Source organism: Budorcas taxicolor, chromosome 16 (genome assembly GCF_023091745.1).
Source record: "Budorcas taxicolor isolate Tak-1 chromosome 16, Takin1.1, whole genome shotgun sequence".
NCBI classification, from domain to species: domain Eukaryota; kingdom Metazoa; phylum Chordata; class Mammalia; order Artiodactyla; family Bovidae; genus Budorcas; species Budorcas taxicolor.
Window position 1 is genome coordinate 76,593,446 of NC_068925.1, and position 21,470 is coordinate 76,614,915.

A 21,470-nucleotide genomic window follows, 5' to 3' on the forward strand; every position below is an offset into this window, starting at 1 on the left:
AATCCAATACAAAATGACTTTGGTGTAAAAATAAGCAAATAAATTAAATTAAATAAAAAAGAGTAGCCTCTTGTTCACAGTAACTAGAGAACACCTGTGCATAGGAACAAAGACCCAGCATAACCAAAAATAAATTAACTTTAAAAAATTTAAAAGTGTGCATGTAATCTAGAAAAAAATTAAGTAATATGGAAAAAGGTAAAACAGTACCACAATTCTCACTATTTGTCTTTAAATTTTTTGATTTTTCATAAAAATTTGTTGCATATATTTACATGTATTGTGCTTACCCTTCTTAAAAATGAATTAACAATTATTTAAAATTTTTTTCAGCTTTAATTCCAGTATAATATTAATATCAATAGACATAACCCATATGAAGAAAAGCTCTTGGGTGTCTACTTCATTTTAAAAGAATAAAGGGGTCCCTGCATCAAAGGGGCTTCCCTTGAGGTTCAACTGGTAAAGAATCAGTGATGCGGTAGACCTGAGTTCAATCCTTGGGTTGGGAAGATCCCCTGGAGACGGAAAAGGCTCCCCACTCCAGTATTCTGGCCTGGAGAATCCCATCGGCTGGATAGTCCATGGGGTTGCAGAGTCAGACACGACTGAGCACCTTTCACTCACTTACACTCACCACATCTAAGTTTGAGAACTGCCACTCTGTATGCTAAAGAGAGGATATACTTACTTTCACATATTGGGGGATCATCATTCCAGTTCACATTATTTTCAGAAATTTCACAATGTAGAATTCTTGCTCCAATCATATAAAAACTAAATGAGAAAAGAACAGTTGCTATGTTCTTTAGCAATTAGAAGATGTGGATAAAAATGAAAAAAATATTAATAGGGTTGTCTTTCCACACTATAGTAAATTGAAAAGAAGTTTCTTAAAATATGGATATGCTAAATCTGGAACTCAATTGAAGCGACTTTCTGCATGTGGACCCACTTTGGCCTACAGTAAAATGTGTAAATTACTGTCACACTGGTCAGTGTAGCCCCTCTGCTCCCTCTGGCAAGTGTATTACACACTGACTTCTACTCTATGCTCACACCATTTTCCTCAGTAAGGACTAAGCAGAGAGATCAGGGCCCTAGAACTTGCCTGCCTGGCATTCAAGTTCCAGCTCCATGACTGCCTTGAGCTTGAGAAATCCCTTCAGTTCAGTTCAGTCGCTCAGTCGTGCCTGACTCTTTGCGACCCCATGAAATGCAGCACGCCAGGCCTCCCTGTCCATCACCATCTCCCGGAGTTCACTCAAACTCACGTCCGTCGAGTCCGTGATGCCATCCAGCCATCTCATCCTCTGTCGTCCTCTTTTCCTCCTGCTCCGAGTCCCTGCCAGCATCAGAGTCTTTTCCAATGAGTCAGTTCTTCGCATGAGGTGGCCAAGTACTTGACTTTCAGCTTTAGCATCATTCCTTCCAAAGAAATCCCAGGGCTGATCTCCTTCAGAATGGACTGGTTGCATCTCCTTGCAGTCCAAGGGACTCTCAAGAGTCTTCTCCAACACCACAGTTCAAAAGCATCAATTCTTCAGTGCTCAGCCTTCTTCACAGTCGAACTCTCACATCCATACATGACCACTGGAAAAACCATAGCCTTGACTAGACAGACCTTAGTCGGCAAAGTAATGTCTCTGCTTTTCAATATGCTATCTAGGTTGGTCATAACTTTCCTTCCAAGGAGTAAGCGTCTTTTAATTTCATGGCTGCAGTCACCATCTGCAGTGATTTTGGAGCCCCCAAAAACAAAGTCTGACACTGTTTCCACTGTTTCCCCATCTATTTCCCATGAAGTGATGGGACCAGATGCCATGATCTTCATTTTCTGAATGTTGAGCTTAGGCCAACTTTTTCACTCTCCTCTCTCACTTTCATCAAGAGGCTTTTTAGCTCCTCGTCACTTTCTGCCATAAGGGTGGTGTCATCTGCATATCTGAGGTTATTGATATTTCTCCCGGAAATCTTGATTTCAGCCTGTGTTTCTTCCAGTCCAGTGTTTCTCATGATGTACTCTGCATAGAAGTTAAATAAGCAGGGTGACAATATACAGCCTTGACGTACTCCTTTTCCTATTTGGAACCAGTCTGTTGTTCCATGTCCAGTTTTAACTGCTGCTTCCTGACCTGCATACAGATTTCTCAAGAGGCAGGTCAGGTGCTCTGGTATTCCCATCTCTTTCAGAATTTTCCACAGTTTATTGTGAACCACACAGTCAAAGGCTTTGGCATAGTTAATAAAGCAGAAATAGATGTTTTTCTGGAACTCTCTTGCTTTTTCCATGATCCAGAGGATGTTGGCAATTTGATCTCTGGTTCCTCTGCCTTTTCTAAAACCAGCTTGAACATCAGGAAGTTCACGGTTCATGTATTGCTGAAGCCTGGCTTGGAGAATTTTGAGCATTATTTTACTAGCATGTGAGATGAGTGCAATTGTGCGATAGTTTGAGAAATCTTTGGCATTGCCTTTCTTTGGGAATGGAACAAAAGCTGACCTTTTCCAGTCCTGTGGCCACTGCTGAGTTTTCCCAATTTGCTGGCATATTGAGTGCAGCACTTTCCCAGCATCATCTTTCAGGATTTGAACAGCTCAACTGGAATTCCATCACCTCCACTAGCTTTCTTCGTAGCGATGCTTTCCAAGGCCCACTTCACTTCACATTCCAGGATGTCTGGCTCTTGATTAGTGATCACACCATCGTGATTATCTGGGTCATGATGATCTTTTTTGTACAGTTCTTCTGTGTATTCTTGCCACCTCTTCTTAATATCTTCTGCTTCTGTTAGGTCCAGACCATTTCTGTCCTTTATCGAGCCCATCTTTGCATGAAATGTTCCCTTGGTATCTCTGATTTTCTTGAAGAGGTCTCTAGTCTTTCCCATTCTGTTCTTTTCCTCTATTTCTTCGCATTGATCACTGAAGAAGGCTTTCTTATCTCTTCTTACTATTCTCTGGAACTCTGCATTCAGATGCTTATATCTTTCCTTTTCTCCTTTGCTTTTTGCTTCTCTTCATTTCACAGCTATTTGTAAGGCCTCCCCAGACAGCCATTTTGCTTTTTTGCATTTCTTTTCCATGGGGATGGTCTTGATCCCTGTCTCCTGTACAATGTCACGAACCTCATTCCATAGTTCATCAGGCACTCTATCTATCAGATCTAGTCCCTTAAATCTATTTCTCACTTCCACTGTATAATCATAAGGGATTTGATTTAGGTCATACCTGAATGGTCTAGCGGTTTTCCCAACTTTCTTCAATTTGAGTCTGAATTTGGTAACAAGGAGTTCATGATCTGAGCCACAGACAGCTTCCGGTCTTGTTTTTGTTGACTGTATAGAGCTTCTCCATCTTTGGCTGCAAAGAATATGATCAGTCTGATCTCGTTGTTGACCATCTGGTGATGTCCCTGTGTAGAGTCTTCTCTTCTGTTGTTGGAAGAGGGTGTTTGCTATGACCAGTGCATTTTCCTGGCAAAACTCTATTAGTCTTTGCCCTGCTTCATTCCGCATTCCAAGGCCAAATTTGCCTGTTACTCCAGGTGTTTCTTGACTTCCTACTTTTGCATTCCAGTCCCCTATAATGAAAAGGACATCTTTTTGGGTGTTAGTTCTAAAAGGTCTTGTAGGTCTTCATGAAACCGTTCAACTTCAGTTTCTTCAGCGTTACTGGTTGGGGCATAGACTTGGATAACTGTGATATTGAATGGTTTGCCTTGGAGACAAACAGAGATCATTCTGTGGTTTTTAAGACTGCATCCAAGTACTGCATTTCGGACTCTTTTGTTGACCATGATGGCTACTCCATTTCTTCTGAGGGATTCCTGATCTGAGTTAAATTCACCCATTCCAGTCCATTTTAGTTCGCTGATTCCTAGAATGTCGACGTTCACCCTTGCCACCTCTTGTTTGACCACTTCCAATTTGCCTTGATTCATGGACCTGACATTCCAGGTTCCTATGTAATATTACTCTTTACAGCATCGGACCTTGCTTCTATCACCAGTCACATCCACAACTGGGTATTGTTTTTGCTTTGGCTCTATCCCTTCATTCTTTCTGGAGTTATTTCTCCACTGATCTCCAGTAGCATATTGGGCACCTACTGACCTGGGGAGTTCCTCTTTCAGTATCCTATCATTTTGCCTTTTCACACTGACCCCGCGCCCTGAGCGTGGGCGGCTGTGACCGGGCGCACTGCGCGCGGTGGAGAGGAGTTACCCCACGTCTGAGGTCAGGGGCAGCCGCCGAGAGTGCCAGGCTGCGACAGCGCAGGAATGGCCGAGAGGAGCTACCCAAGACCGAGTTCAGGGGTGGCGGCCCAGAGGAGCTACCCCGCGTCCGAGTTCAGGGGTGGTGGCCGAGAGGAGCTACCCTGTGTCCGAGGCCAGGGGCGGCCAGGAGAAGCCACCTTGCACCCAAGGCCAGGGGCGGCGGCCAGGAGGAGCAACCCAAGGAGCGGTGGCTGTGCAGGTGCAGGAGGGCCTTAGGGAGCTATCCCACGTTGAAGGTCAGGAAGGGCGGCGGTAAGGAGATACCCCTTGTCCAAGGTAAGGAGCAGTGGCTGTGCTTTGCTGGAGCAGCCGTGAAGAGATACTCCACGCCCATGGTATGAGAAACCCAAGCAAGATGGTAGGTGTTGTAAGAGGGCATCAGAGGGCAGACACACTGAAACCATACTCACAGAAAACTAGTCAATCTAATCACACTAGGACCACAGCCTTGTCTAACTCAATGAAACCGAGCCATGCCCGCAGGGCAACCCAAGACGGGCGGGTCATGGTGGAGAGGTCTGACAGAATGTGGTTCACTGGAGAAGGGAATGGCAAGCCACTTCAGTATTCTTGCCTTGAGAACCCCATGAACAGTATGAACAGTATGAAGTAACTTAAAGGGGCTTAAATATTTAGGAGAAGGCGATGGCACCCCACTCCAGCACTTTTGCCTGGAAAATCTCATGGACGGAGGAGCCTGGTGGGCTGCAGTCCGTGGGGTCACTAAGAGTCAGACACGAATGAGCGACTTCACTTTCACTTTTCACCTTCATGCATTGGAGAAGGAAATGGCAACCCACTCCAGTGTTCTTGCCTGGAGAATCCCAGGGACAGAGGAGCCTAGTGGGCTGCCATCTATGGGGTCACACAGAGTCGGACATGACTGAAGTGACTTAGCAAATATTTAGTGGCCTTTGTTCCCCCTTTCATTATTTGCTTTTTCTCCTTTCAGGAGGCAGACATTCAACATCAGGACATTCAAAAGCAACTGCATATGTAGGGGAAATAAGTAAGTGATAGTGTGTGCCCAGGGAAAGGCTCAGGAAAGACCTGAAACAATCTTCAGTTTATATAGCAGGCTGATCTTCATCATAGAGACACAAAAAACATCAACACCAAAGAGCAAGCCCCAGGGAAGAGGGGAAATCTAATTTTCAGAATTACCGAAGTATTAGGTTTAAGGGTTTTTTGTTCAGTAAGAAAATCACAACACATGCAAAGAAACGAGAGTACGAGCCATTCAAAGGAAGAAATAAATCAAAATACATTGTCTTTGAAAAAGAACTGATGGCAGATGAACGGGACAAAGGCTTTAAACTAACTGTCTTACGAAGGCACTTGCAGTGGCAAATCAATTAATGCCAGTTCTGCTGTCTGCTGTTTCTTCAGTGAGGGGCTAAGCGAGAAACATAGAGGTGCAGATCTTCATGAACATCCTGCAAGTAAGAACCTCACTCTCGGGGTCAAGTTCAATGTCATCACTGAGAATATCAAACCTAAAATCCAAGAAAAGGGAGACATCCTGTTGGCCTAACAGTTTTGAATTTGGGGGGCAAATAGCTGGAGGTTGACCACACACTCTCAGACCACAAATTCAAGAAAGGATTCAACTTGTACCTGGCGCTTTGCCTGTGGGGTGGCATCACTGAGCCTTCCTTCTGCAAGTTTGCCCCAAAATACACTGCTACTAAACGATCTCTCACAAGTATTTGCTCACTTCCATCTCAATGCTGCCCGACTGCCACAACAAGAAATGTGTCCACACCAACAACCTGCGCCTCCAGAAGAACATTAAATGAGGCAGGGAGGTCTCTTGCCTAAACCCCAAGGTCCTGGGCCCCCAATGAAATATGACAGAAAAAAAATGACTGCCTTAATGATGCCTAAAAAACTAAAGGAAGAAATCTAGAAAATCAAGAAAATATGTGTAAAACATGGAAATCTCAAACAGGAGACAGAAAAACCAGAAAGAAGCCTAAAGGAACTTCTGGAGTTGAAAAGTCGCTCCGTCGCTAAGTCGTGTCCTGCTCTTTGTGACCCCCATGGTCTGCGGCATGTCAGGCTCCCCTCTTCTTCACTGTCTCCTGGAGTTTTGCTCAAATTCATGTTCATTGAGTCAGTGATGCCATCCAACCATCTCATCCCCTGCCGTTCCCTTCTCCTCTTGCCTTCAACTTTTCTCAGCACCCCTACGTTCATTGTTGCATAGAGATGATACAGTAGCTAACTATATGCCTTCAGGAGACTAAAGGGATTAAGAACTTATGGATAAACAAACACAATGGACTATAGCTCAGCCATAAAAGCAGGGAAATCTTGCCATTAGCAACAACATGGGACGGGCCTGGAGAATATCATGCAAAGTGAGAAAAGTAAGAAAGAGAAAGCTAGACACTGCATGACTTCATCTATAAGTGCAATTACACAGAAAGCAAGTGAGAGACAACAGAACAGAAACGCACTCGAGCCTCAGAGAACAAAAGAGCGGCTGCCGGAGGAGGGGGTGGAGGGAGGAATGAATTAGGGGAGTGAAACTAGGAGGTACAAGTTTCCAGTTATGGAAGAAAGAGGTTATGAGGATGAAAGTGGGAAACCAGTAGTAACTGTGCAATAAGCTCGTATGGCAGAGAAGGTGATGGCACCCCACTCCAGTACTCTTGCCTGGAAAATCCCATGGATGGAGGAGCCTGGTGGGCTGCAGTCCATAGGGTCATGAACAGTCGGACACGACTGAGTGACTTCACTTTCACTTTTCACTTTCATGCATTGGAGAAGGAAATGGCAACCCACTCCAGTGTTCTTGCCTGGAGAATCCCAGGGACGGGGGAGCCTGGTGGGCTGCCGTCTATGGGGTCACACAGAGTCAGACACGACTGAAATGACTTAGCAGCAGCAGTAGCAACTTTGTATGGTGACAGATGATAAATAGACATCATGGTAATCACTTTTAAGTATATAGAAATATCAATCCCTATGTGATGTGCCTGAAGTAATTTAGTTTGTAGGTAAATTATTCTTCAATTAAAGTAAGAAACCTAATGTTGCAACTTAAGGAATTAGTGAAAGAAGATATCAACCCAAAACTATCAGAAGGAAGTAAATAATAAAGATTAAAGCAGTAAAATAGAGAAGAGAAATTAGTAGAGAATGTCAATGAAACCAAAAGTTGGTTTTCCAAAAGAGCAAAAACACTGACAAACCCTTAGCTAGATGGACTAAGAAAAAAAAGAAAAATCTAAATTACCCAAATCAGAAATTAAATGAGGATATTATCACTTATTTCTACAGAATTAAAAATATTGAGATCTCTATGAATAATTTTATGCCAACAAATGATAGCCTAGATACAACAAACAAATTCATGTAAACACAGTATCTACCATGACATCATTAAAAAATTATAAAATTTGAATTGAATATGACAAGTGAGTAGATTGAACCAGTAACCAAAAATCTTCCATTAATAAAAAAGTCTTGGATCTGATGCTTTTCAACTCTTTAATTCTGCCAAATGTTTAAAAGAGAAGTTATACCAATCCTTCTATGAGACGGGGATTTGAAGATGGCTGAGAAGTGAAACATAGAGACCGTCTTCCTCCCCACAAATACACCAAAGTAAATCTGCACGTGGAGCAACTTCTATAGCATATTGGAATGCTGGCAGAGACCCCAGACTTCAAAAAGGCAAGCTAATTTTCATGTAACAGGGTAGGGCAAAAGAAATTTAAAAAGGAGACAAAGGTATAGGGACATGACCTGTGCCTCTGGGAGGGAGCTATGAAGGAGGGAACATTTCCACACACTAGCAAATCCCCTAATGGGAGGGGATAGGGGTGAGCTTCAGAACCTCAGAGGGGAGCCCGCAAACAAGTCCTTGGAAAAAGAAGTGGAAAGAATTCACCACAGACTTCAGTGCTGACAGCACTTCCCAGTCTGAGACATTTGTTTGCGTGCCTGGGGTGGTGAGTGGTGGCTGGGTGTTGAGGCTCGGGCTTTGGAGATTGGGCCATTGGGAGAGGACTGGGGTTGAGGGCCATGATGAAAGCCTGAAGGGCCCCGTGCAGCACAGCTGAGGGATTCTAGGGAAAAGTCTGTGCCAGCCAGAGAGGTAAGAGATCATTGCTGTGGGGACCTTCCAACTCTGTGGGCTTGCAGACAGCAAGACACTGCCGTTATGAATGCCAGAGGTGAGATGGGCTGGGGTCTGTGGTCCCAGAGGTGGGCAAGCAGGCTGGCTGCCACCAAAGCACGTGCCAGAGATAGGGGACAAAGTGCCATGGCAGACCCCTGCCCCAGAGGTTGGCATGATGTCCACGACAGCCTCCACCAAGCTGTCAGCAGGCAAAAGTCACTGCCCGTACCTGTGCTGCTTGGCGCTGCCAAGGGACCCTCGACCTGGGGCCAGTTCCCCTGGGGGGCAGACAACTGCCTGAGGCTGTACTAGCTTCCTACAGGTCTCTGCTGCCACAGGTTTTCCTTGCACATCCCACCTGTGTCCGGCATATTGCTCCCTTTGCCCGGACTGACTAAGCAAGTGAGTTCCAATAAGCCACAGCCTTTGCTGCCATTGCCTGGGTGGGGAACACATACCAGAGGATGGTCTATAAAAGGAGATGGGACCAAAACCAAGACTGAGCACCAGGGACTCAGAGGAAGGGAATTCCCTGTGTAGCCCCAGGAGCAGCCAACTAAATCCCCACAATTAGCTTAAGGCTGTGGACTGTGAGACTTTGTAAGCAAGTAAAAGCTGGAGTAAAACCAGATCTGAATCTGAGTTGACCCCACAGTGCCCACAGCAGGTTTCAGAGACCTTCCTAGAATTTTTGGAGGCCTTTCTGAGTAGGCAGACTTACTGGCAAGACTTACTGGCAAGTAGGTAAGACTTACTTACTAGCTCTCAGTGTGACGTGGACACAGACAAATGAAAGCCACAGGAAAATATTCTTACTACAGTCTTTCTCTCTATATTTTTTCTCTCTTCTTTTTTGTATTGTTTTATTGTTATTCTTTACTACTGCTTTTATTTTTCCTTTACTTAATGCTTTTTGCTTTTAAATAAACTTTAAAAATGGTTTTCCTATTTCCACAGTACTTCTCATTATATTACAGTTTTCCCCATGTTTTTGATTCTGTATTTTTGCGAGTCTAGTTTCTACTGTTTGTTTTCATTTATGGGTTTGTTTATGGTTTAATTGCTCTTTTCATTTTTTTGTACCCATTTTCATTCTTTAAAAAAATTTTTGAGTTTGTGAGTTCAATAGTATGTTATTACATGTTAAGTGCTGCTTTTAATATTTGCCTTGGGCCTTTGTTTGTTTTAATTTTTCTTTTTTTCTGTCTTTTTCTTTCTCTTTCTCTTCTGTGCTATATGGCTTGTGGAATCTTGGTGCTCCAGCAATGGGGTCAGGGCTGAAACTCTGAGATAGGAGACCCGATCCATGATGAGAGAACTTCCAGCCTCATGGAATATTAATTGTCAAGAAGTCTCCAAAAGGCCTCCATCTCAACCATAAGACCTGGCCCGACACAAAGGCCAGCAAGCTCCAGTGCTGGACACTTCATGCCAAACAATTAGAAAAACAGGAATAGAACCCTACCCATTAGCAGACAGTCTGCTCAAAGCCATACCAAGTTCACAGACATCTCAAAACACACTACTGGATGTATAGCACTGCCCTTTAGAGACAAGATCCACCTCCAACCACCATCACAGGCACTGGCACTCCCTACCAGGAAAGCAACCCCACCCATGGGAGACAGACGTCACAAGTAAGAGGAACTACATCCTTGCAGCCTGTGAAAAGTAGACCCACAGTAAGCGAAACAAACTAAAAAGACAAAGAAGCGTGTAGCACATGAAAGAGGCTGGTAAGAACTCACAAGACCAGACGAATGAAGAGAGAATACGCAGTCTACCCGAAAAAGTTTAGAGTAATGGGAGTAAAGATGAGCCAAAATCTCAGAAATAAAATGGAGGCATAGACAGATAGGATGGAGGCATGGATAGAGAAGATACAAGAAATGTTTAATAAGGGCTTGGAAGAAATAAAGAATTGTCAATCAGCAACGAGCAAGGCAATAGCTGAAACAAAGAGTACACTAGAGGCAGCCAATAGCAAAACAACTGAGCCAAAAGAAAGGTAAGTGAGCAGGAAGATAGAATGGGAGAAATAACTGAAGGAGAGAATAAAAAAGAATGAAAATAAGAGAGGACATTCTCAGAGACCTCTGGGAAAACATCATGCAAACCAACATTCAAATTACAGAGGTCCCAGGAGAGAATGAGAAAAAGAAAATTATGAGAAGATATTTGAGGAGATTACAATTAAAACCTACCTGACCTGCCTCTTGAGAAACCTGTATGCAGGTCAGGAAGCAACAGTTAGAACTGGACATGGAACAACAGACTGGTTCCAAATAGGAAAAGGAGACCGTCAAGGCTGTATATTGTCAACCTGTGTATTTAACTTATATGCAGAGTACATCATGAGAAACGCTGGGCTGAAAGAAGCACAAGCTGGAATCAAGATTGCCGGGAGAAATATCAATAACCTCAGATATGCAGATGACACCACCCTTATGGCAGAAAGTGACGAGGAGCTAAAAAGCCTCTTGATGAAAGTGAAAGAGGAGAGTAAAAAAGTTGGCTTAAAGTTCAACATTCAGAAAACGAAGATCATGGCATCTGGTCCCATCACTTCATGGCAGATAGATGGGGAAACAGTGGAAACAGTGTCAGACTTTATTTTGGGGGGCTCCAAAATCACTGCAGATGGTGACTGCAGCCATGAAATTAAAAGACGCTTACTCCTTGGAAGGAAACTTATGACCAACTTAGACAGCATATTAAAAAGCAGAGACACTACTTTGCCAACAAAGGTCCGTCTAGTCAAGGCTATGGTTTTTCCAGTAGTCATGTATGGATGTGAGAGTTGGACTACAAAGAAAGCTGAGCACTGAAGAATTGAGGCTTTTGAAGTATGGTGTTGGAGAAAACTCTTGAGAGTCTCTTGTACTGCAAGGAGATGCAACCAGTCCATCCTAAAGGAGATCAGTCCTGGGTATTCATTGGAAGGACTGATGTTGAAGCTGAAACTCCAGTACTTTGGCCACCTCATGGGAAGAGTTGACTCATTGGAAAAGACCCTGATGCTGGGAAAGATTGAGGGCAGGAGAAGGGGATGACAGAGGATGAGATGGTTGGATGGTATCATCCACTCGATGGACATGGGTTTGGGTGAACTCTGGGAGTTGGTGATGGACAGTGAGGCCTGGCATGCTGCGGTTCATGGGGTTGCAAAGAGTTGGACACGACTGAGCGACTGAACTGAACTGAACCTTATTTTCTGTAAGTAACATCTTACTTACCCCTGATTACAAACAAAGTGAGCCTGTGAACCAAACAGAACACTTCCATTGACGAAGTAAACTTGACCATTCACTGGATCTCCCAGATTAGGACATGATTTTCCTAAGAGAAAATATTAAAAATTTGTTGGTTTACAGCAATTCCAAAAAATAGATTTAAATCAAATTCAAAATTCTACAATTCTTGTTTGAACCCATGGGGATCTTATTATTCATTTAATTATTATTTTCTTTCCACATTATATGGCCAAACATGATTCATATCTACCCAGGTAACCAATTGCCAAGAAGATTATTCTCTGGGGATTTTTTAAGCCTGAAAAAATGCATTGCCATCTAAAACCTATATTCGCATGAGAAAACCATCATTGAAGTAGATGAATATGTGCACTAAAATGTGTGAAACTCTCCAGAGCAATAATAAAAAAAAAAGTTTGCTTACTTGTACAGGCCTCCTCGAGAGCTGACCATGTATTGTCATCCTCACAAACAGCAGATCTGGAACGAAGAGGAATTATGGGCTTGAAACCTAGGCGACAGTCATATTGTACGCGTTCCCCAGGACGATACCTGGGCTTAGGCGCACCCTGGAGCCTCATAGTTTCAAACCTTGGTGGATCACCACAGGCATCTAGGAATAAAGAGAATAAGAGCATGAAAATAAAGTAGTTTATTTCATCGGGGAGGGACTGTGGCCTGGCATCAGGTAGGCAGTACAGAATAAATCGAAAGATTCTTGGCAAGGTTTTAAATGACTGTTTTTGCTTTTACCCAAGTGGTAATTGTAGCAAAGGATGTGTCTTGCTTATTTTAAATGATAATCTATGAGCTTTTGGTTTGTTGAGGATTAAGGTGAAGTTTCGTTCAACACTAAATTGAAGAGATAGCATCAATGTTGTTGGTTTTGAAAGATGTTTATAGGTATGTGTCCTTCCCCACTTCTTTCTAAATTCATTATTTTGACATTCATCTCTCCTCTAAGAGGTCTTCTGTAGTCTATGGCACTCTGCTCAGATTATGCTTCCATAGTTTGAAACACAAACCTATGATCACCTATCACTTCGGGCTCAGTTTCCTCTCAGAGAGCAAGGCCCTGGAGGGCAGAGAGCATATACCTTCTTTTTGTGCTACAGCCTGTACACACTGGGTGCTCAAGACATGCGATGGCAAGAGGTAAATATCAAATCAGCCTTGTGGGTATCAGAGATCAAAATAAATATTGACTAAAATATTTAAAATTATGACTTCCTCTTATGTGTTTTGTATTAGTGAATTGAGCATTTTGCAAATAAATGGAAACCTTAAAATATCAAATTTTATGACTTTGAATAGCCTTAGTAAAAATTGGTTTCTTGGATCTTCCAGTAGTAATAATTTAATCTTCTTTCACTGATTAATGAATTGTGAATTCCCTTAGAAGCCCCCTGCAGTAGCTCTTTGGGCTGTTTATCCAATGCATCCGGACTGTAAAGCTGTTATATTGTTAACGCTTTTAGAATTTTTTTTACCTCTATCATTTTTTTGTAGGGGGAGGTGGTTCTTCCCTAGAATAGTGTTGTTGCTACTTCAGCAAGTCCCCTTCCTTTTAATTATCTGTGCTCTTGAAAATCTTATAAATCTGTTAGAAAATAATGTAAAATATTATGGTGGAGACACATTGGTTAAAGTCCTGAAGTGCTAAAATGATGCAGAGGCCTCTCCTACAAGGTTATAGGACCTAAGGAGAAGGGAGATAGACTGTTTTGATCCCGAGGGAAATTTTCTTTCTTATTCTTTGGGTCTAGGTCTTTAGATCGAAAGACTAGTCAAGAGAGAACTCTAAACAAGTGAATGTTATCCTCCTTTTTCATCATTTTCTAAATTCTAAGCTCCTCTCTTGACATTTGGTCCAACATTTCACTACACCATGTGCTGAAATCCACTTCTGGCAAAATGTTTTCAACATTTCCAGTATTCTGGTCTTAATATATGAATTCTCCTCAATCAACTGCCCAAAACAAAAGCAACAAACAAACAAGGATGTAGTTATTAAAAACTTTGTTTAAAGATCAGTACTAAAGAGCCTCTTGAAGGAGAAAGAGGAGAGAGAAAAAGCTGGCTTGAAACTCTGCATTCAAAAAGCCAAGATCATGGTGTCAGGCCCCATCACTTCATGGCAAATAGATGTGGAAAAAGTAGAAGCTGTGACAGATTTTCATTTTCTTGGGCTCCAAAATCACTGCAGACAGTTGACTGCAGCCATGAAATCAAAAGATGGTTGCTCCTTGGAAGGAAAGCTATGATGAACCTAGACAATGTGTTAAAAAGTAAAGACATCACTTTGCTGATAAAGGTCTGTCTAGTCAAAGCTATGGTTTTTCCAGTAGTCATGTACGGATATGAGAATTGGACCATAAAGAAGGCTGAGTGCCCCAAAATTAATGCTTTGGAATTGTGGTGCTGGAGAAGACTCTTGCAAGTCCCTTGGACAGCAAGGAGATCAGACCAGTCAATCCTAATATTCACTGGAAAGACTGGTGCTGAAGCTGAAACTCCAAAATTTTGGCCACCTGATGCGAAGAGCCAATTCATTGGAAAAGACCCTGATGCTGGGAAGGATTGAAAGCAAAAAGAGAACCGGGGGGCAGAGAATGAGATGGTTAGATAACATTACCGACTCCATGGACGTAAATTTGAGCAAGCTCTGGGAGAGAGTGAAGGACAGGGAAGCTTGGTTTGCTGCAAATCATGGGATTGCAAAGAGTCGAACACAACTTAGTGACTGAACAAGAACAAAAAGATCAGTATAGTGTTGAATTTTATTAATAACATTAAATATACTGAATATTCTGAGCCATACATCATCATTTTGCAATAGGAAAAAAATGGATTAGAAATGCAATATGATTCCTATTAATAGATACAAATATATAACATCATTCAGAGTTTCCTGGAACCAAGAGAGAAATCAAGTTAATAGCATGTCCATAATTAAATTATACAAGTGTCATTTGTTTGTGTATTTGATTTCACTACCTATCTCGAAACCATATCATGAAAGAATTTCTAATATGAAAAGAAAAGAAATGTCAATGTGATGGCTTAATCCATTCAGCTAACGAGTATTTCTTCCCACTAACAAGCATCATGAAAGGCACACTTTCAACTATATACAGTTTGGAATGTATGCTTTGGTAACCAGTTGAATACAAGATTTAAACACTGTAATGATTGAGTCCAATATCATGCTTTTCAATTACCAAATTTCTTCTCTTACTCAGAATACTGAATTCTTTACTCCTGTGAGGATTTTCAAACTAAACATTTCTCATTTCAGAAAAATAGTGACTAAGTTTTATTTCTAGATAATTTACAATATAATAATTATTAGGTTGCAGTGTTATACATTAACAGCGGATGCCATTATATAATATGATAGGCAGCATTCATAAAATTCCCTAGTTTTCCAGATGAGTTTCAAGAACATGAAACAGTCTGTACTACATATCAAGAGAACTGTTCACTTTCTGTACACTTAGAAAAGTCGTGCAGAGACTCTCTACCTGCTCACTAAATTTAAACATTACTCTGGTACTCGAGCACAAAACCAGATCCCTGCCCAGGTAGTACCTTCAGGAAAATTCTGGTCTCTGATCAAAGTGAAATCTCACTGAAACCTGACCATCTTGCCCCCTTCTCTCATTGTCTACACAAACTATTTTTTTAATGAATATAAAAAACAAAAGTTTATTGAAATTAATGTCCAAGCTTGATTAATGAGCTTTTTAGAAGGCTGGCACAATGCTTGTAAGCAAGAACATCTACATTCTCTAACACTGCACACCTTTTTATCAAACTTGGAAAATGTGCTACAAAATCATGGTTCCAGTCGGTGGGGAAGATGAAACTGGATGGTAGATGCATCATCAGTTGTAAAGAAAAGACACTGAATCCAAGTCTTCAGAAACAATTCATGACTGTTTCTTACTTTCTGTCTGTTTGCCTTCCTTTGCAGGTAGGCCCCCAGCAGGTAGGTTGGGGAATAATAGGCTTAATGTTTTTATAAAACACCATGTACAGTATTTTGATTAGTTAGAATTCACCCCTATACATGGTTAACTTACTTCTTTGGAACTTTAACATGCATAAAAAGTATGAGGGTAACTAGGTGGAGAAGGCGATGGCACCCCACTCCAGTACTCTTGCCTGGAAAATCCCATGGACGGAGGAGCCTGGTAGGCTTCAGTCCATGGGGTCGGGAAGAGTCGAACACGACTGAGCAAATTCCCTTTCACTTTTCACTTTCATGCATTGGAGAAGGAAATGGCAACCCACTCCAGTGTTCTTGCCTGGAGAATCCCAGGGACAGGGGAGCCTGGTGGGCTGCCGTCTATGCGGTCACACAGAGTCGGACACGACTGAAGCGACTTAGCAGCAGCAGCAGCAGGTGCAATAAGGCAGGAAGAGAATGATTCAACCCGTTAGAAATTAGAAGATTTTTTTCCCAGCAGGTGGCACTACAGCACAAGTCTTTGGTTTCTCTCTTCTGCGCTGCCTCTGGCAATATCTGCAAGTGGGCACTTTCATCCGCCACTGCCTTTCACAGGTCTTGCCCAGTGGCCACCTTTTTACTTTCTGTACGTCTTGGGTGTTGGTGCCTTGCTGCTGCCAGCGTCAATGGCATCACCACGTGGGGCACAAGGATGGTGACTTCCGCTGCCTCCAGGATCCTGAGTTACAGCCTCCACCACCAAAGAGGAACTGGGAGGGTGGGGGGAGTGGGTGGGGGCCCCACGGGTGGGGGCCCCACCCAGCACACGTTCTTACCCGACCTCCAAATGAACTTCCCAGCCTCACACAAAGCAAGCAGTAGCTTCCTGGGCCCACACTTGGCACCACTGGATGGCCACTTCTACAAAGTACACACTAGGGAACACTCTGTGTGGGCTCCCCTAGCCCAGCCAAGCTCCAGGGGCACAAACACCCCTACTCCCAAGTTATCAAACTGCCCAGAGAATATAGGGCAAACCCTCCCCACAGGCACAACAGCAGCCTAACTACATTCCCAGGCACCTGAGCAAACCGTCACCACCAGCGCCAGATCAGCAGTCCTGTGGTTCGAGTCTGAGTGAGCTCCGGGAGTTGGTGATGGACAGGGAAGTCTGGCGTGCTGCGATTCATGGGGTCTCAAAGAGCCGGACACGGCTGAGCGACTGAACTGATGAGAACTGACTCGTTGGAAAAGACCCTGATGCTGGGAAAGATTGAAGGCAGGAAGAGAGGGGGACGGCAGAGGACGAGATGGTTGAATGGCATCACCGATTCAATGGACACGAGTCTGAGCAAACTCCAGTAGATGGTGAAGGACAGGGAAGCCTGGTTTGCTGCAGTCGATGGGTTTGCAGAGTCAGATACGACTAGCGACTGAAGAACACCAGCCTGGCCCTTGGTAAGCCTCAGCTTCGCCCATCACCCCGCACCGCTGAGTGCCCACCGCAAGCAAGACTTCTCTTCCAGCGCTATGTGGTCCCTACTCCACGCAGCACGACCCGCGGACGCGCTGGTCACGCTTTCTACCCCAATTCCTTATGACCCCGGAGTGGACCCAGCCCCGCGACTCTCACGAGAGACTAAAAGCAAATCTCCCACCCTCGGTTCCAGTCGGCCGGTCTCGCGAGCCGCTCTGGTTCCCCACCAGCGCGCACACTCTGCAGGCTCCTACCGGAGACTGTGGGCAGCAGGAGCACGAGGACCACCAAAAGCATCCCTATGAGGCACCAAAAAAAAGGGGGACTCCCGGGGCGACCAGGAGGGGGCTTGCGCGATACGAAAGCCTCTGTCACTTTCGGGGAGACCAGCGGGAAAGCTGAGCCCAGACGGTGGACCTCTGAGCTCGGTTGCCAGACGCAACAATCCCCAGACTCACAGGTGTCCGGAGCTGTAACGCGGTGGGGCGTGGCTGGGCCGTGCCGGGGGCGGGGTTAGTGTCTAGCGGGGCCAATGAGCGGGCTGCAAGGCGGGGCCTCGGCGCCAGGAGCGGTCCCTGCTCCTGGAGGGGCGGTCCCCGCGCTGGAGGGGCGGTTCCTGCGCCGGGCGGGGCGGGGCGCGGCGCTCCAGAGGGTTCCCCGTGGGCGCGGAGACGTCGGCACACGGCGTGTCTCTAGTTCCTCTGCCTGCAGACCTGAAGGAGAGCAGCGGCGACTCGGCGGGAATAGCTGGTTCACCGGCTATTGGTGAAAAGACTGTTAACCACCTTACGCAGGAAGAGTGGAAAAGAATCAAGGGCTGGCGTGGTCATCATTGTCCTTTTTCCGGAAAAATCAAGCGTAACGACCTGAAGATAGAAATCTAGAGCTTAGGCAGTGGTCACTGCGGGACAGACACCCGTCATGACTCCTTTTGGACCTGGGGCCCTCCAGATTGTCAGGACACCTGGGCCCTCCTTGCTCGATCTTTGCCGTTAGTCAGGCATCATTCACGACAGTATTTGAAATTTCCGTGGCTGAGCCTCTGCTACTGAAGCCTCTCATGGCCGGATAGATTCCAAAATCACGAAAGGTTTGGCCGTCGCTCTCCCAGCTGCTAAAATCCGTTTGTTCTACCCTATGTTCCCAGGAGAGCATGTCTGGGAAAGTAAATGGTTAAACAACCCCGGGCCGTTAGCATAAAGGGTCTCAACTCTGTGGAAGCCTTGCTAGTGAGGCACTAAATGTTTTATGGAAGATGAAATATACAAACACGAAAAAGGAAAGAAAGGTGCATTAAGGGCCAAATTCTTGAAAGCAATGAATGTCATTATAGTTGGGAGGAGTAGGAATTGGTTGGGTGAAATGGATAAAGGGGAAAACTTTTCTGTTGAAACACTCTTACACACAATGCTGGAAAATTAAGAGTGAGCACAGTTTATGTGTAAAGTTGTAAGTAAACCTGTATGACTAGCAGAAGAAAAATGAATGTAACCTGACTGGCATCAAGGAGCAAACAAAAGGGGCTGCCATTTTCTTATTACTTGGCAAAGAATAAAAAGGTTAACCAGTGTGAGTAAATGTGTCGAGGGGACCAATACCCCCAAACTTTTAGTTTTTAACATAACATTTTTGTATGTTAAAAGTTTTAATACGGACATGACTTTTAAATCATCAGTCCCATTGAGAATTTATTCCAGAGAAATCACCAAGCCATTATAGTTTGGGGAAAAATTTAAATCCTATGTGTCTAGCAGAAGTCTTAAGGATTTTATGATAGGTAGTTTACAGCTTGGAAGTCTGTGCAGCTGTGTAAAAAAATATGAATGTGAGAAACTATGATATATTTTAAGTGGAAAAAGAAGGCTCCAAATCACTACATAACTTTTGTCATTCCTTCTGTTAAAACAAAAGTCCTACTTGAGACACATAAAGGGATTAGCAGGAAATATTCCAGAATTAACTAGTAGTTGATAGGATTATGGATATTTCATTTTCTGTATTGACCCTATGTTACCATTTCTAATCAGGTAAAGGAAAAAAAACATTTACATGTGACCAGCATTTCAAATGTTCATAAAATTGTGGGGACAGAGCCTGTATCATATAGAATAAAGCAGTGAGAGGATGGTGAGGAAATGGAAATTCTCCCTGTAAAAGTCAAAGGCATCAGGTGGAATTACAATACTTTATATACGTTTAAGCAATTTTATGTCTGAAATATGCTAAAGATATTCTGGGATACACAAACCATGGGATTTCTTCTTCCTCCCAGAACAACACAGTTTTTTTTTAATTCTTGGAGGAGTTTATAAAACTCAAAGTGTAGGTGTGATAGAAAAACATCTTAGTGTCTTGTTTTTGTGGCCTGTGGGTTTCTCTAATTGTGGCACGCAGAATCTGGGGTGTACAGGGCCGGTAGTTGTGAAGCATGGGTTTAGTTGCCCCATGGGCACATGGCAATCTAGATCCTGAGACCAGGGATCAAACCTGCCTCTCCTGCATTGGAAGGTGGATTCTTAACCACGGACCACCAGGGAAGACCACACCTTAGTATCTTGGGTTAAAAAATGCAGACTTTCCATGATAACACAACTAAATGAGATATAAGGAGACAAATGAAAGAAAATATAATGAGAGGGCATTGTCATTTCTTTTAATTCTTACAGTTGTGAAAGATTGATATAAAGGAAATGTTTTGTGGCTCAGTGTTGGCAATACTTTATGAGAAGAGGGAATCCTTTTATTGTTCTCTGCAACCATCTGTACACAATATTCCATCTAAAGTATATATCATAAAGCTGAAATAACTTCTCTTTTATTTTTAGGCTTGAAAGTAAGTTTCTTTTTAATTTAGTATGGTTTTCTATTTACAGGTGATAGATTAGATTCAAAGGTTGTGTCTATTGAAACTTTATGACCAGTGAAATTTCTGTACCTAGGATCCATCAAATCATTCTAAGTATAATTGAAGACTTCACATTGATTTCTGAAATTATATTTGACCCAACGGAGGTTCCATTTGAAAGATTTTGGGCCTTGTTCCCTATTTTTCTGAACAAGCTCCATGAGGCAAAGATGTAGTTTTCTTGCTGTATCTCCAGTACTGAGACAGTTCTAGACCTATACTAAGTGCATAAAAGTACCCACTAGATACTGAAGGAAATAAATGAGTGTTATCATCAAATGCATTTAACATGTGTCTGTTGATCCTCCCCTTGCCTGGATTTACCAAATTCTGGGAAATTCTGAGAAATTTTGATTTTAATAAGGTTAGACACTAAAAACAAAGCAGGATTTGTCTCTGAAAGGAATGACCTACAACTGTCTGCACAGAAAACTTTCCTAAATCAGGCAGACAAGCTGACCTATGAAGTGAATCTGTTCACTGTTTAACATTTAGCCTTGAGATCATTTTAGTGACAGAGTTCAAAGGGAGGGTATTGACTGTGAACTTCCTAAGGTCTTGAGAGGAACAGAACTCAGGAGTCTAGGCTTTGAGTGAAGTAGGGGCTTAAACACTAGTGGTCTCTCCAACAAACTGCCAACAGGAAAATGAGGAGAGAATGGAGAACATGATTGCTGGTAGACCAGGTTTTCAACAATGCGGTAGCTCTTCTGCAAGCTTTAGGAATGGTGGTAAGTAGAGGGAGGTGTCTGGGGATGGTCACTCAGCTAAAGTGATGTTAGATGGTCCTTTGCCTCTCAGTGGGTCTATTTGCATTCTGCTTTTCAGAAGTGGACACAGCGGCATGAAGGGACCTGTGCACGCTCTCAGAAGGGGCTTGCCCCTCTCTGCAGGATAGGCATTTGCGGAAACCTGAAAGAGAATGGCTTAGCGAAGCACAGTTAAGCCGCCTTTCTGATGTTGGTCCTGGGAGCCCCGCCACCTCTGCTTGCACCTGGTAGGCGCCTGCCAGACCTCAGGAGAATCACTGAGGAGCCACACCCGACACAGGGATCCGAACCGCCAGGCACAGAGAGGGCCTTGCTCAGAAGGACCACGCGCTCGCTTTGTTTCCTCTTGGCTTTCGGAAGCTTCACACCGAAAATATGTTACAAACTGTATTCCAGAAGTAGCCTTGCAAAGATAGTATCTTTTATTCCTTTCTCATTATAATGGTGGAGACAGTACATTTAAACATCGTAGACTTTAACTTACAACTCACACATAACTGTGCAAAAAGGCAAATGAAACAGAAAAAATTAGAATGCTATCACTAAGAATAACTTCAAGACCCATTGTTCCAATTCCTGCTTTTCAGATGAAAATGTAAGGCCAGAGGTGAGCAGAGCCTCTCAATAATACAAGCAAAGTCAGGCAAAATAGTATTTTACCCATAGTTAGTATAGGGCTGCCGTCTATGGGGTCGCACAGA

The 21,470-nt window shown here is 43.5% G+C and overlaps 1 protein-coding gene across 1 annotated transcript in view; it reads right to left on the minus strand.

Moving 5' to 3' along the window:
- Positions 1-17,391, minus strand: part of LOC128061313 (membrane cofactor protein-like) — a 39,470-nt gene extending 22,079 nt beyond the window's left edge. The window contains exons 1-4 of the mRNA XM_052653585.1: positions 17,349-17,391; positions 12,090-12,278; positions 11,648-11,750; positions 692-777 (exon numbers count right to left, since the gene is read on the minus strand). Coding sequence (XP_052509545.1) covers positions 692-777; positions 11,648-11,750; positions 12,090-12,278; positions 17,349-17,391 — 421 coding nt within the window. The remainder of the gene's footprint in view (positions 1-691; positions 778-11,647; positions 11,751-12,089; positions 12,279-17,348) is intronic.
- Positions 17,392-21,470: the final 4,079 nt, after the last annotated feature.